The 13,613-nt window shown below is 40.6% G+C and overlaps 3 protein-coding genes and 1 pseudogene across 21 annotated transcripts in view; 3 read left to right on the top strand and 1 right to left on the bottom strand.

Moving 5' to 3' along the window:
* Positions 1-2,583: 2,583 nt before the first annotated feature.
* LOC149270647 (uncharacterized) lies at positions 2,584-7,336 on the bottom strand (annotated as a pseudogene). Its single transcript, XR_016270461.1, has 5 exons — positions 6,404-7,336; positions 5,722-6,335; positions 5,484-5,660; positions 4,500-5,414; positions 2,584-4,417 (listed from the first exon to the last, which is right to left on the bottom strand). The product of XR_016270461.1 is annotated as an uncharacterized LOC149270647 (transcript).
* Fbxl7 (F-box and leucine-rich repeat protein 7) lies at positions 3,600-6,534 on the top strand. Its single transcript, XM_018008760.2, has 4 exons — positions 3,600-4,401; positions 4,597-5,427; positions 5,498-5,677; positions 5,744-6,534. Exons 1-4 carry the CDS (start codon positions 3,600-3,602, stop codon positions 6,277-6,279), a joined length of 2,349 nt encoding a protein of 782 aa, XP_017864249.1. The 3' UTR covers positions 6,280-6,534.
* Positions 7,337-7,563: 227 nt separating the features above from the next.
* blp (mitochondrial import inner membrane translocase subunit Tim16) lies at positions 7,564-8,157 on the top strand. Its single transcript, XM_018009028.2, has 2 exons — positions 7,564-7,726; positions 7,787-8,157. Exons 1-2 carry the CDS (start codon positions 7,564-7,566, stop codon positions 8,038-8,040), a joined length of 417 nt encoding a protein of 138 aa, XP_017864517.1. The 3' UTR covers positions 8,041-8,157.
* A 124-nt stretch (positions 8,158-8,281) lies between these two features.
* Sap47 (Synapse-associated protein 47kD) overlaps positions 8,282-13,613 on the top strand; it is a 37,437-nt gene continuing 32,105 nt past the window's right edge. For 14 of the 18 annotated variants that reach the window (XR_016270456.1, XR_016270457.1, XM_018008815.2 and 11 more), the window contains exon 1: positions 9,452-9,663. Coding sequence is in view for 16 of the 18 variants with exons in the window: in XM_018008815.2 (XP_017864304.1) it covers positions 9,452-9,663 (212 nt within the window). In the remaining 2 variants the exon portion in view is untranslated. Of the gene's footprint in view, positions 8,607-8,706; positions 8,848-8,960; positions 9,664-13,613 lie in introns of those variants that run through there. The other 4 variants (XM_089471000.1, XM_018008781.2, XM_089471013.1 and 1 more) reach the window with 4 other exon arrangements.

Below are 13,613 nucleotides of genomic sequence, written 5' to 3' on the forward strand. Positions count from 1 at the left end.
AGCATAGGTGGCGGAAAGTTATCTAGCATACGATATGATTGGCATGTTAGCCCTGTATAGGGCATATGAAACTAGTACTAGTCCTTGAGGAAATCAGAGTCTGACATCTCTTATGTTGAATCTTTCATCGCCACCCTTCACATAAAAGTTTCTTAGCAGACTGTAATGACTTCATAGGCTATAAATATGAGCAGAATCATTATCCGGTACAGCAATCAGAGTGTCAATATGATAGTCAAAAATTTTTTAAATACAAGAAACTAATATGCAGCTTAGATAAAAACTATATGCACTTTGCATAATTGTGATTAATATAAAACCACATCTTTAGGTTAAATGACTTAAAGCTTAGCATACAATAGTCATTTCAAAGTCAAATCACTTAACGCTCGAAAAGAAGTTAACTTTGCTGAACCGTCTTATCAGTACAATAACAATTATGAATGTGATTTCTTTTCGAATTTGAAAATAGTAAAAGTTGAGCATATGTTGGCGATAGCCCTTAAAGGTTAATCCCAGCCCATTAGTATGGACTGATAAATAAATATTTGTGGCTGTAAGTGACAAAGAACTGATGTAAATTTATGCAAATTGCATGCTGTGTTGCCCAATAAGCCATTTGACACTTTTGTCCACACGCGGCTGATTTGATTATTAATTATTTATTGTCTAACTATTGTGAATTATGGAAAGCAAATGACCAAAAAGCTCTCAAATGGAGTCGAACTCCCAAGTCTGGCCAGCTGAAGTGTCTCGGCTGTGCCGCTTGGCCTATTCCTTTGCTCAGTTTTGGACACGTTCGCTGCGAACCAGTTGAGCGACATTCCATTTGAGGCGCGACAGGCGGCGTCCATTTGGGAGATGCTAAGATTAATCAGCTGCCATAAGCCAAATGACAAGACATATATATGTACATATGTATACAGTATGTATAGTTGATTTTTGGACTTGTTGCCTCAAATGCCTAGTGTTATTATTGTTATAATGTTTATTTATGGCATAGCTGGAAAAAAAAATTAATTTCAAATTTGATTACAATAAAAATAAAGCCACACACATACACACACTCACGCACTCAGCTCAGATCCGAAATCGAGCCACTTGTAAGCAGCGTTTGATTTACGTGCCCCGAAAACTGACTCTAGGTAGGCAAATGAAAGATCGACCCATCACACAATTGCCCCAAACTTTGTAGGTGTGTGTAGATGAGTGTTTGTGGGCACCGTGACGGGCCCAACCCAACAAATTCCAAACAATAATAAAGAAGATTTAGCCAGAGCCAGCAGCAACAACAACAAATTCCGAAATAAATTTATTGTTTTCTATTTAGATAGTTGTTGTATCTATTCGTATGGATGAAAATTATGCAAAGCTGCCTGAAAACAAACAAATATTATAGGCAGGCGGGACTAAAGTGGCGCATGGTTATGTTTATGATTGTTCCCCTGTTCTATTTGCCGAATTGGGTTACTTTCAACATCATTTCTTTAAGGTCTTAGGTTACACCAACAACAAATACAACAACAAAACAAACAATGCCAGCCAGCAACAGCAGCAACAACAGCCGACTTTCAGGCCAGGCCAGGCTAAGCTGCAGATGGCCACGGACTAACATTAGAACAGCCCACGCCTGGCTCATGATTAGAGTTTCCAATGTTCCACGAGGCACTCCAAACTGGTTTCATGCCAAAAAGAAAAAATCGATGTATATATTTTTAAGCCGTGGCCTATGAATGAAGCTGGCGGGGGAAATATAGTATATGACAGCATACGTGTGTCCATAAAATCCAGCGGACAACAACCAAGAAAAAAAATCAACTGAATAATTGGTTAGAGGCGTGGGCGACCTGCTTATTAATTGTTAAATTGTTAACAATTTCAGCTACACAGAAATATACATATAAATATATTTGGCGCCGTATTTAAATAGCTAATCATGTTAACCAAAATCTCAATGCTCTATGCTCTCAGACGTGGGCAGAAATTGGCTAGACTTCGGCTATCAATTATCGTAAAGGTCAAATGCAGTGCACTCCCCAAAAAAACAAGAATATAAATATATGTATAGTTGAAGGCTCATACGCATACAAATATCTCAGTGCAGATTGCCAATTGGAGTCGTAGAAAATCCACTTTGAGCTGCCCACACAGTCGCTGCACAATCCATTCCCATGGCCAATGAAGCTCAGGCTAAATATAATTTATATACATTTTTTCATTTTTGTTAAGATTTTTTTTTTTTTTTGACCCAAATATTATTCTGCTATTGCAACCAATGCACAAAGATGATTCACGTACAAAAAAAAAATATAAAATTTAATAATCGTTCAAATTGAATTTGTTTATATTTATAAATCAATATTTAATTAATTCATTTCAAGGACTAATTTCTCTTTTCAATTTTTTTCAAATACAAAATTTCAAAAATTCAAAAAAGTTATACACATATTATAAAATTTAATTTAATGTAAGAAATATGCATATATAGTAAATATTGCTCTGGACTCACTGAATCACACTCTATCAGGTTTTTCAATGATCCAAAGTTATTTATTTATTTTTTTTTTTTTTTTTTTTAACGTGCTGTCTCTTATGTGACTTATAGTTTAATTTTTAAACCGATATTATCTATTTATTTGACTAATTTTTATAACGAAGTAATGCTTGATCTTAAACTAATTATTCTTTGTTTTGGACTACCGCAAAATTAACTCAGAGTCAACATATTTTATATAATCTGAACCGATGTTAATGCATTTTTTTACCTTTTTTATGATGATTGCCCGTCAATGAAATATTTGTTAAATTTTAAATGACAAATGGTGTACAAATTCTTAAACATTAGCTAACGTGTTCAATTAATAAATATTTATTTATTTTTGTATTTCTGTACTGCTGGCTTGGGTTGTCCAAGTGGCCTCGTCAACAAATGAGAGTCCGGGTCCACAAGCTAAAGAGCTTGTGCATAAATCTTGAGTTGTTTTGGAAGCTATTCGCAATAATTACTGATTGAAAAGATTGTCTACATGATAGAATGTTTTCGATAGTATGAAAAATACCTTAACATTAATTTTAGGTATTTCATTTATTTTTATTGATTGGAAAAATAAATAAACTAATAACTCAACCGTTTGTAAAATAAGCAAAAACCACTATTCCGAATGCTTTGCAACTTTCCAAATAGATTTGGCTTAATATTGTGTATAAATATTTTTATACACGTTTAAAACATTTGAGTTAATAATCTTTTAGATTCAATAAAAACAAATAACTGATATATAATATATTCAAGATATTTACATGTTTTAAACATATTTAAAAGTATTTTATTTTGTTGACATTCATTTTTATCAGCCTTACGCTTTGCAAGTATGGAACCTAATATAAATTTTCTATAACAGTGCACAATTCTTCCATATACACAGTTTTCAATATATGTAAAAATTGTTTAAACAAAAAAATTTTTATGAATCACATTATTACTTAAAAATTCCCTAAATAAAATAATTAACTTGATATTTCTGTATCCTTGCAGACTTTCAGCTCCAAAGCGAAGCTCACAGTATAAAACAAAATTAATATCATAATAATAAAATAAAATGTCACACAAGACGGGCACGCGACGTGCCACAGATCTGGAGTGTCCACTGGCGTCGCTTGGTCGGACCAGCAATGCGGTGCGAGATCAATTGGCGGCGGCGCATTACCATCATCCGCATCCTTTGAGCTCCAGCCCGCTGGATCCGCAAGCCTATAAGATGTCACGAAAGTCGCCAACCCTCGGTCTCAACATCAACGATGCCGCAGCCACTGCCGACCTCTATCCACGTGGCTCACGCAGCTCCACGCCGCACAGCGACCAGCAGACACCAGCGACGACGGCCACGACGGCAGCCGTGCTGCATATGGTGCAGCAGAAGGCGGCCACATTCGAGCTGCGGGGCCGGCACACGCGACAGGAGCAGTCTTCGTCCAGCTATGGCACCCACTCCACTGCCTCTGTGGGCAGGCATGCGCAGCTGAAGAAGTCGCCGGAGCTGCAAACGCTGCCCGCACCAGCGACCAGATCCATAGCTCCAGTGCCGCAGCCGCGCAACTTTCTGACGCTGGACTGGCTGCATGGCAACAGCGCCGATACCGAAGACTCCAGCGACAACAATGTGGGCGGTGGCGGCGGCAGCAGAAGGCGTGGCCAAGCCCAAGGCGGACGCTGCAGCGTACCCACGGTGCTGAGCAATGGCAACGACAGTGCCCAATATCTGCTGGGCAAGAAGATGGAGTCCCTGTATCTGGGCAACGCATTACGAGCTCTGCCGCTGGGTGCCGAGGCGAGTCAGTACCAAAACGAGCGCTACTACCTGGAGGACTACAGCAGCGGGAGTGGCAACGAGCGATTACCAGGTGAGAGAGATAACAACTGAAATAAGTTATAAAACTTATTAATTAGTTGATTAGTTGATGATTTACTATTGCAATTTTATTATTTAATGTTCATTTACACGCTATTTATTCCTTTTGTTTACGGCTGTTATCATTATCATTCCATTCCAAGCAAAGATTTAACAGAGTTTTAATACGTTGTTTCTATCATTATAGAACGTCTGCATCATCCGCGCAACTCCAGTCCCAGCGAAACGAGCGGCTCGGATCGCTATCTGCTGAATCGCAGCACAAATTCGCCCGCCAATGCCTTCCAGCTGGACCACCATCACACCAAAGTGCAAAGCCTCTCCGATGGACTGTGCAATATGGGTCGCTTTTCGCCCAGCCTGGATCAAGGCTACGCCACGCTGGTGTCGCCATCGCCCACTGGCCACCATCCGAGCAGCACGGCGGGCATTGTGGTTAACAGCAATTCAAAGAATAGCAGCCCAAACGTTGTTGGCGGCGGCGTCATTGCCAGCAGCACGCCAACAACAACTCCGCGCCGTGGACTGACCAACAGCAACAACGGTACGGTTAATGGCACAGCTATTGGACCGCCGCCCTGGAACCGGAAGGGTCCCTATCGCTGTGGCCCCTTCTTTGACCGCCTGCCCGACGAGGTCGTAGTCCGCATTTTCAGCTGGCTCGATAGCTGCGAGCTGTGCAATGTGGCGCGCGTCTGTCGCCGCTTTGAGCAGCTCGCCTGGCGACCTGTGCTCTGGAAGTGCATCACGCTGCGCGGCGAGCATCTCAATGGTGACAAGACGCTGAAGATGATCTTCCGCCAGCTGTGCGGACAGAGCTGCAACGGCGCCTGCCCAGAGGTTGAGCGCGTCATGCTTGCCGATGGCTGTCGCATCTCAGACAAGGGTCTGCAGCTGCTGACGCGTCGATGTCCAGAGCTAACGCATCTGCAGCTGCAGACCTGTGTCGGCGTGTCCAATCAGGCGCTGGTCGAAGCGCTCACCAAATGCAGCAATCTACAGCATCTGGATGTGACAGGTAAGTTGGCAATTTTTATTTCCGACTGCGAGAGTGAAACTCATATAATTGATTACCTTTTCGCTCGCAGGCTGCAGTCAGGTGAGCAGCATCAGTCCAAATCCTCATGTGGAACCACCACGTCGCTTGCTCCTACAATATCTGGACCTAACCGATTGCATGGCCATCGATGACATGGGCCTCAAGATCGTGGTCAAGAACTGTCCGCAGCTGGTATATTTATATCTGCGACGCTGCATTCAAATTACTGGTAATTTGCTAGAGCTGTAGTCAAAATGAACTTAATTAACTTACCTCACTCCCATTTCCATGACAGATGCGGGTCTGAAGTTTGTGCCAAGCTTTTGTGTTTCGCTAAAGGAACTGAGCGTCTCGGATTGCGTCAATATCACGGACTTCGGCCTGTACGAGCTGGCCAAGCTGGGCGCCGCCTTGCGCTATCTCTCTGTGGCCAAGTGTGAGCGCGTCTCGGATGCGGGCCTGAAGGTCATTGCTCGGCGCTGCTACAAGCTGCGCTATTTAAATGCGCGCGGCTGCGAGGCAGTCAGCGACGACTCCATTACAGTGCTGGCTCGCTCCTGTCCGCGCCTGCGTGCCCTAGACATAGGCAAGTGCGATGTGAGCGATGCGGGTCTGCGCGCCCTTGCCGAGAGCTGCCCGAACCTGAAGAAGCTCAGCCTACGCAATTGTGATATGATAACGGATCGTGGCGTCCAATGCATTGCCTACTATTGCCGCGGCCTGCAGCAGCTGAACATACAGGACTGCCAGATATCTATCGAGGGCTATCGGGCGGTCAAAAAGTACTGCAAACGCTGCATCATCGAGCACACCAATCCGGGTTTCTGTTGAGCACACGGACGCTGGAACGTTAAAGCAAAGAGGCAGGCCATATGAGCTAAGATGTTCTAAACAATGAATGCAAACACAAATTATTAGCTGTTAATGATTGTAGCTCGTTACTGTAAATACTTACTTAAGATTACTACAGATTGTACATATTGCTGGAGAGGATTAGCCTAGGCCCATAGAGCATTTGCTAGCATTTAAGTAGCGCGCCTTCTAGACTAATTCTTGCATAATAAATTATTTCATATAAACCCCTAATTATATATGTTTAGCATTATTCTCGGCACTTTTCTTAATATATAAGGCGTACGTCCCTTTTTTGGTTCTCCTGCTTGTTTCACGTGACCATTGTGGACTTCACATCAAAGTTCCCTAGGCGCTGCAGCCAATTGCGCACAAGAGAGGGCATGATTTTTCGTCTTCTTCCTCGGCTCTTTCTTAAATATTCCAGGATCTTCCACAAATCTTGTATGTCATTGATAACTTGGCGCGTCTCCCCATTGATGCGTTTCAGTTCTTGCTGGTGCCTGACCATCCGCTTCAAGCTGCTTCCATGCAAACTCTGCAAATGTTGCATCCGCTGATGTACGTTTTCCGAAAATGTTGGCAGGTCCCCCAGCAGCTCCATTAATCTGATTCGATCCCATAACGTATCGGCAATGGGCAGCATTGAGTGCAATTTGCGGAGTTTTGCCTTATGCTTGGCACTCAGCTTTACTTCCGGTAAGGACAATAAATTTTCTACTTTTTGGCGCACGTCATGAATTTTCTTGATCTTCTCCCCATACTGCTGGCTCTCTAAAGCAATATTATATTTTGTGTCCGTGTGCTTGCAAATTAGCCAGTGAATCTGGTGTACTAGACGCTTAACTTTCTTCTGGTCCCGGCGATACTGATGGGCGAAGTGACTAAAGTCCCTTTTCCATTGCCGCTTTCTTGATTTAACCATTTTATTAAATTGACAAGTTTTGGAAACCTAATCAAAATGTTGAACAATTTAAATTTAGAATAAATGCTATCGAGGAACTTTTACCGACAGTGTATCGATAGCTCCAATCTGCAGAAATATTTGAATCTTTATTGCGGCAAACGGTCACACTCAACAATAATGCTACCCATCACTCTGCGAACAGCTGTTTCTCGATTGCTCTGCGTGCCTAGTCTGCTTGGAGGTTAGATACGTTGTATAATGTCAAGCACGTAAATTGATTTGAGCTTGTTTTTTTTTAGTGTATCCCTAAATTCAAGTACGAGTTTTACCTAAATATTATTTTAACCGAAGCACACATGGCGAAGTATATCGCTCAAATTATTGTGCTGGGTGGCCAGGCCATCGGACGTGCTTTTGCAAAGGCACTGAAGCAAGAAATCGCCGCATCGCAAGAAGCTGCTAGACGCGCCGGTGGTGGTCGGAAAGGAGATCAAAGTGCTGAATCAAATTTGCGTACAGGTGGATGCAGCAATTAATTCATAATATTGTGAAGTTGTTGACTAACCACATTGTCCATAGGTATGACGCTGGAGGAGGCCAAGCAAATCTTGAACATTGACGACCTCAAGAGCGTGGATAGCATCAATAAAAATTTTGAACATCTGTTTAACGTCAACGATCGAGCAAAGGGCGGCTCATTTTATTTACAATCTAAAGTCTTCCGTGCCAAGGAGCGTCTGGACCAGGAACTTAAGGCGCAGCAACAACATCAGAAGACAGGTGAACAGGAGGCGGAGGAAGCGCCGCAAAGCAGAGCAAGACAAAGACGTTAACAAATTGTTGTGTTTTCTACCTCAAAACGACGCGAGATTTAGTTTATAATTAGATTTTAAGTAGTTGTTCATATAATGTTTTTCGCTTGTAAATATACGAAATAATTATTTTGCACATTTCAAATGTTTGTAATCAGCTGGCTGTGATCAGACGACAACCCTGTCTTATGGCAACGCTAAGTTGGCTGCGTGGAACAGCTGGTGCTTGGCAGCACTGGAGTGCTTACAAAGAAAAGATAAAAATTCAATGCTACGCAGATGTATTGTTGTCACAGAGTATTTAGTTTTTTATGTGTACAATCAGACGTGTCGATTGTTTGTTTAATTGACGCAGTCTAACAAGTCAATACGCTAACGACGCAAAACAGCTGGCACATGCGCGAAAATACACAGAAATTCCAGCACAAAGCAAACGAGGAAATCAACCACCAGCAACGTCGACGACGACGATTTTCCACAGAGAAGGTGTCTTTTGGAGCATCGCTCTAGGAGCTCTAACATTGCTGCATGTGAGAGACTAAGAACGCGAGAGAGGAGAGGGGAAAGAGAGTACGCGCCAGACAACGGTATTAGTGCAAAGAAAATTCCGCTGTTCAGTCAGTTTTCAGAGGACCTTCGACACAGGCAGGCGAAAATTCGAGTTTTGCTCGCTCTACCAAGCAGACAACAGTTAAAAAACAAACTCAATGAAGTGGTAATTTAGAACGTTACGTTATATAGCAAAAAGTCGAAGGCGTGAAGCGTAAACAAATATCGATTAAACGCGACATTTTCATAGTGCCAATCATTTGACAGTTAAAGCTCAGTGTACTATAATCAGTTGCAATTAATTTGCCTATTTATTGATTTTCCTCGCTTCTGGCAAATGCTTAATTCGCATTCTAGTTAATTTTTATTGTTTCTCATTATTCAATTTGCAGCGTGCTAACATAAATAACGGTAAAAGAGTACAAAATTTACATAACTTACCCATTGAAAGTGAAACTACATTGATGCTAAAGAAAAACCTATTACAAAATTCCTGCCAAGTGTAATAAAAGTTAAACGAAGGAAGGAGACAAAGTAGCTGCGGGACAGAGCAGCGACGTTTGCAGACCACGACCAGAGAGCCAATTGTATTGAGCAAGGGGCAGCCTGCGAGAGAGTGATAGGCAGAGAAAGAGAGAGCGAGAGAGCCACAAAGAGAGTGTACCAAAAGTATCAACACCACCCACAAACGAGGCGCCCAGTTTGCGGACGTTTGCACGTTTCTGCCTTCTGAGTCTTCGTCTCTTCGCCTTCGGCTTCAACGTCTTCGACTTCGGTTGTGTGTAGCATTCGTTTTGTGTATACACGAGGACGCTAGGCTAATCCTTTCGAGCGCTTCGCTGGCTAAACGCACACAAAACAGAACAGAGCAATAAAGCCAAACATGTTTTCGGGTTTAACAAATCAATTCACCTCGCTGGTGGGCGCAGTCAAGGGCGGCGCTGGCGATGAGGATGTCCCAGTGCCCACAGGCGATGCTGCCGCTGGCGCTGCGACCACATCAACTGCGGAGGCAGTTGCCACATCAGCGGAACAGGATGCTGCAGCCGCTGCCGGCGGCGAGCAACTGCTCGAGGGCGAGGAGGGTGCCAAAAGGTAAGTCAACTTGCTTGCTCTCAATATGGTTCGATCAAAATGACAAAATGATTTGCTCTCTTGCCACTTTCCACAACCGATAAGAGATTTACGTGTGTTTATCTCTTGGCAGTTGCCACTCAAGGCCAATTCCCGTTATCTGACAACTGCACATGCCTTGAAAGTCTCTAACATATTGGCATTTCACACCAGCGTCGCTATGCCTCCAGCCTGAGACCCACTTGCAACGCTTTCCTTTCCTTTGGTTTTTATGGCGTGCCGAATCGACCTTGCAGTTTCTGGCTTTTAGCATTTTGGCCAATCCTTTGGGCTGCTCGATTACCCATATTTCCTTGTTGGATTTTGCTCCTGCATATTTCATTGCAATTTGCCTTCCGTGACTGAACATAATTGCTTTAACTGCAAACGAATAGCTGATAATTTTGTTATGCATGTATATGTACATATATCTATATATATCGTATCGTGATAGAAGTTGATTTATTGTTAGGTTCCTCAATTGTGATGACTCTAAATGCCAACTGGTTGTGTTGCTTAATTCGAGCATATCTAAAATGAGATTATTTATTGAATGAAGATGAAAATGTCTTTTAGTTTCTGTAAACTTCTATTCAAGCTGTTCCCCAATATAAATCAACATTTTCAATGTCATGTAAAGATTCATTTGGGAAGTAAGCGATTCCCTATGGACCATATGCCATATTAATTTGCCTTAGACTGCTTAGTAAACAAAAAACTTGAAGGCGTAGAATTATATATATTATATAGATATCGATATGAATATCTCCGACTTGAACATATTGTAAGCAGGACGTTCAACTTATCTTGCAATTATCTATTTAAATTTAAAGCGCTTCGAATTTGTATTCATCTCCTTATAACATTGTTTGTTTTTTCTCTCCCTCACTGTTTCTCGCTCTATGATGAAAGAATAATGAAATTTTTATATTCAATAAAAAAAAGATACCCAATTTAGTTTCATGAATAAAAACATATAGTTACTGCTTACAGAGTCTACAAGAGTCTCTCTTTATTTTGCTACCAACTCGAAAAGTTTATACAATCGCCATCAATTCTATTTTATGCCATGTCCTAAGACAATTTAAGCCCAACTGACAAGCTGTTAATTCCAAATGTTGCTGCCTAATCCTTTCGACAATCGAAAGCCAAAACGTTGGAGCATTTGTGAGCCATGCTCAACGCATTTCCCGACATTCCCACCAAGCCATAGACCGTCAAATGTCATTTTTCACTTAATTTGGCACATTAATATTTAATTGTGTGTATGTTTGTGTGTGCGTGTGTGTGTGTTTGTGGCAAGCCAATTCTGGGCACGTCCCGTGAGCAGCCTTTGCCAGCTGCCAACAGCTGCTGCCAGACTTTGAAGTGCGTCTCCTAGTCTGCCCATTGTGTCGTATTCCCGCTGCTGCCTTTCACTATCAACTGACATTGACAAGTTGTGTGACGACGCTGCCGCGGACTACACGGAGCACACGCTTCCTTCTTCCGCTTTGTTTCGCACTCCTCACAAATTGCACGTGTACGTGGCTTCTGCATAACCACAAAATGTTGAGTCATGCTGCCCACCCACTCACTCGCTGTCGTTGCCATTCAGTGTTTTTCTCCTTTGAGTAAGGCAAAAACCGAAATCCTGTCACCAATGTCAGAGACATTTGCTCCATGGTGAGCAGCACAGCAGCAGGACAGGATTCTGGTGGTTGGTTTCCAGTTTCCAGTTGACTTTTGCATGTTTTGCACGGATCGATACCAAAGAGAGCGGCAACAGAGGCCGAGAGAGAGAGAGAGAGAGACAGTGTGTGAGAGAGAGCGAGAGAGAGCAAGTTAAGGATTGGGTCGCTCTCCTTTGCTCTGTTGCGTCTGTAAAACAAAACGAAATGTGCACATGTGATATGCCCTCTCCAATAGTGGAACAGAGGACGCTATCCTTGCCATCCTCGAGTGCTGCGACTGCTGCTCGCTGCCGTTGTTCTTGTTGTCCTTTTGCCAGCCTATTTAATAATTGTGCATTCAGTAAACGTGGCCTGGTATTTGAGAATTTGACGCCCCCCAAAATAGCAATCAACGTTAAATCTCTATAATTTTCGTTGAATTAATTTATTCAATTTAGCCTGCCATGCATAAATGTGGCTCATTAAACTGCCATATAAAAGCAAAGTTACATATTTGTCACAAATAACAGTTGACTCCATGGATTAAATTAAATTAATTTATATACTTCATTAAATTTTTGCTGGACTTAATAGAAACTTGAAATTCGTTTCCCTTGTTCCCATTTGTCGCCTAAGCATTTCATTTTTTTATTTATGCAGGTAATAGAAATCTTCTATTTGAAGGAAATAAACTTTGTTATATCTAATATTAAACAGTTCTTAAGAAAATTTCAAGTTTGTATATTTGTTTCAAGATGCTGTCAAAAAGTGTTTTTTTTTTCCAGATTTTCCGTTGAAGAGATATATTTTCTTTCAATTTTTAATTTCAAAATAAATATTTAAATTTAAGATTAATTAGTTTTTAATTATGTTAATTTTTGTATTTATATTTATATTTATATTTATATTTATATTTATATTTATATTTATATTTATATTTATATTTATATTTATATTTATATTTATATTTATATTTATATTTATATTTATATTTATATTTATATTTATATTTATATTTATATTTATATTTATATTTATATTTATATTTATATTTATATTTATATTTATATTTATATTTATCTGTAAGTTTTCCATATTGGAAAATATCTTCACTATTTATTAGAATTTGAGGCACAAGGATTTCGAGCATGATAGCATGCTGGCCCCGATTTTCGTCCTGCACAGCCTTCACCTGTATTCGCGTCGCCAGGGCCAACGCTGTTGGCTTTGCCATTTGCGCGCTTTCAAGGACATTTACACTATTTGCAGTTGCTCTCTGTGACTGCGTGTGTCTGTGTATGCTCGTGTGTGTGAATGCCCTTGCATTTGATGTTGCTGTTGTTGTTGTTGTTGCCATTGCGACTGCTTGCTGCGTATTTCGAAATGATGCCAACAAAAACAATGAAAACAAAACTAGCGCTCAAATTGCTCCGCAAATAAGCAGGAAGGAGGGCTAGCCTTAAACTAGGCTATGTTATTTTAGGAATTCTCTTTGTCACAGCCTTTTATTAATTTATGCTTATGCACACACATATATCTACATTTGTATGAATGTATGTGTGCGCCAACTTTTTGAAAACTTTTGATTGCCTTACAAACAACAAACAACAAAGAACAAGACGGGCAACAACTGGGCGAGTTTATTTTGGGCTATCATGAAAAATAAAGCTGGTAAATATTTGCATTGATTCAATTTGAAATTGGTTCGGATTGCTTACCCACATTCAATAGCCAATCAAATATACCTACCCACAATTTTTATTTGAGATTCAGAAGGCTTGCATATAGCAATATGGGTTTGCAGAGGCATCAAATTGTATATTCCATTTATTACTTGTTTATGAGAGTGGAAGAGAGCGTATATTGGTTTTGTGTTCTCCTAGCAGCATTTCCTCTCTAATTGGAATTTGGTATATTTACTCATATCCGCTACAGCTGTGCCATTTAAAATATATCTACTCTTCTAGCATTCAATATCATATACAATGCAATATACAATTTATTCATTGGACATGCGTCTGTGTCTCTTAACCTTTAAGTAATCCAAGTATTTATGGTTGATCTCTGAAGATAAATTCAAAGCATAGGCAATGTTTCACATCTTAAGAGTCAAAATTGGCACGTTTTAAAGGTGTATCATTGATGATTTTTATACAAAATTAAATATAAATAATTACAAAATTTAATATATATTGTTAAATTAAATATATATTATTTATATTTATTCGCCTAAATTTAATATGAAACAATTGAATCATTGATGATTTTTTACAAAATTGA

The sequence above is a fragment of the Drosophila arizonae genome, chromosome 2 (genome assembly GCF_054131065.1).
Source record: "Drosophila arizonae isolate 15081-1271.41 chromosome 2, UAZ_ARI_1.0, whole genome shotgun sequence".
In the NCBI taxonomy this organism is placed as follows: domain Eukaryota; kingdom Metazoa; phylum Arthropoda; class Insecta; order Diptera; family Drosophilidae; genus Drosophila; species Drosophila arizonae.

Bases quoted from the DNA above. Each gene is read 5' to 3' on its own strand.
- Fbxl7 (XM_018008760.2), top strand. From the start codon at position 3,600: ATGTCACACAAGACGGGCACGCGACGTGCCACAGATCTGGAGTGTCCA. The intron at 4,402-4,596 runs GTGAGAGAGATA...CTATCATTATAG, and splicing joins TGGCAACGAGCGATTACCAG to AACGTCTGCATCATCCGCGC. The intron at 5,678-5,743 runs GTAATTTGCTAG...TTTCCATGACAG, and splicing joins ACGCTGCATTCAAATTACTG to ATGCGGGTCTGAAGTTTGTG.
- blp (XM_018009028.2), top strand. From the start codon at position 7,564: ATGGCGAAGTATATCGCTCAAATTATTGTGCTGGGTGGCCAGGCCATC. The intron at 7,727-7,786 runs GTGGATGCAGCA...CATTGTCCATAG, and splicing joins TGAATCAAATTTGCGTACAG to GTATGACGCTGGAGGAGGCC.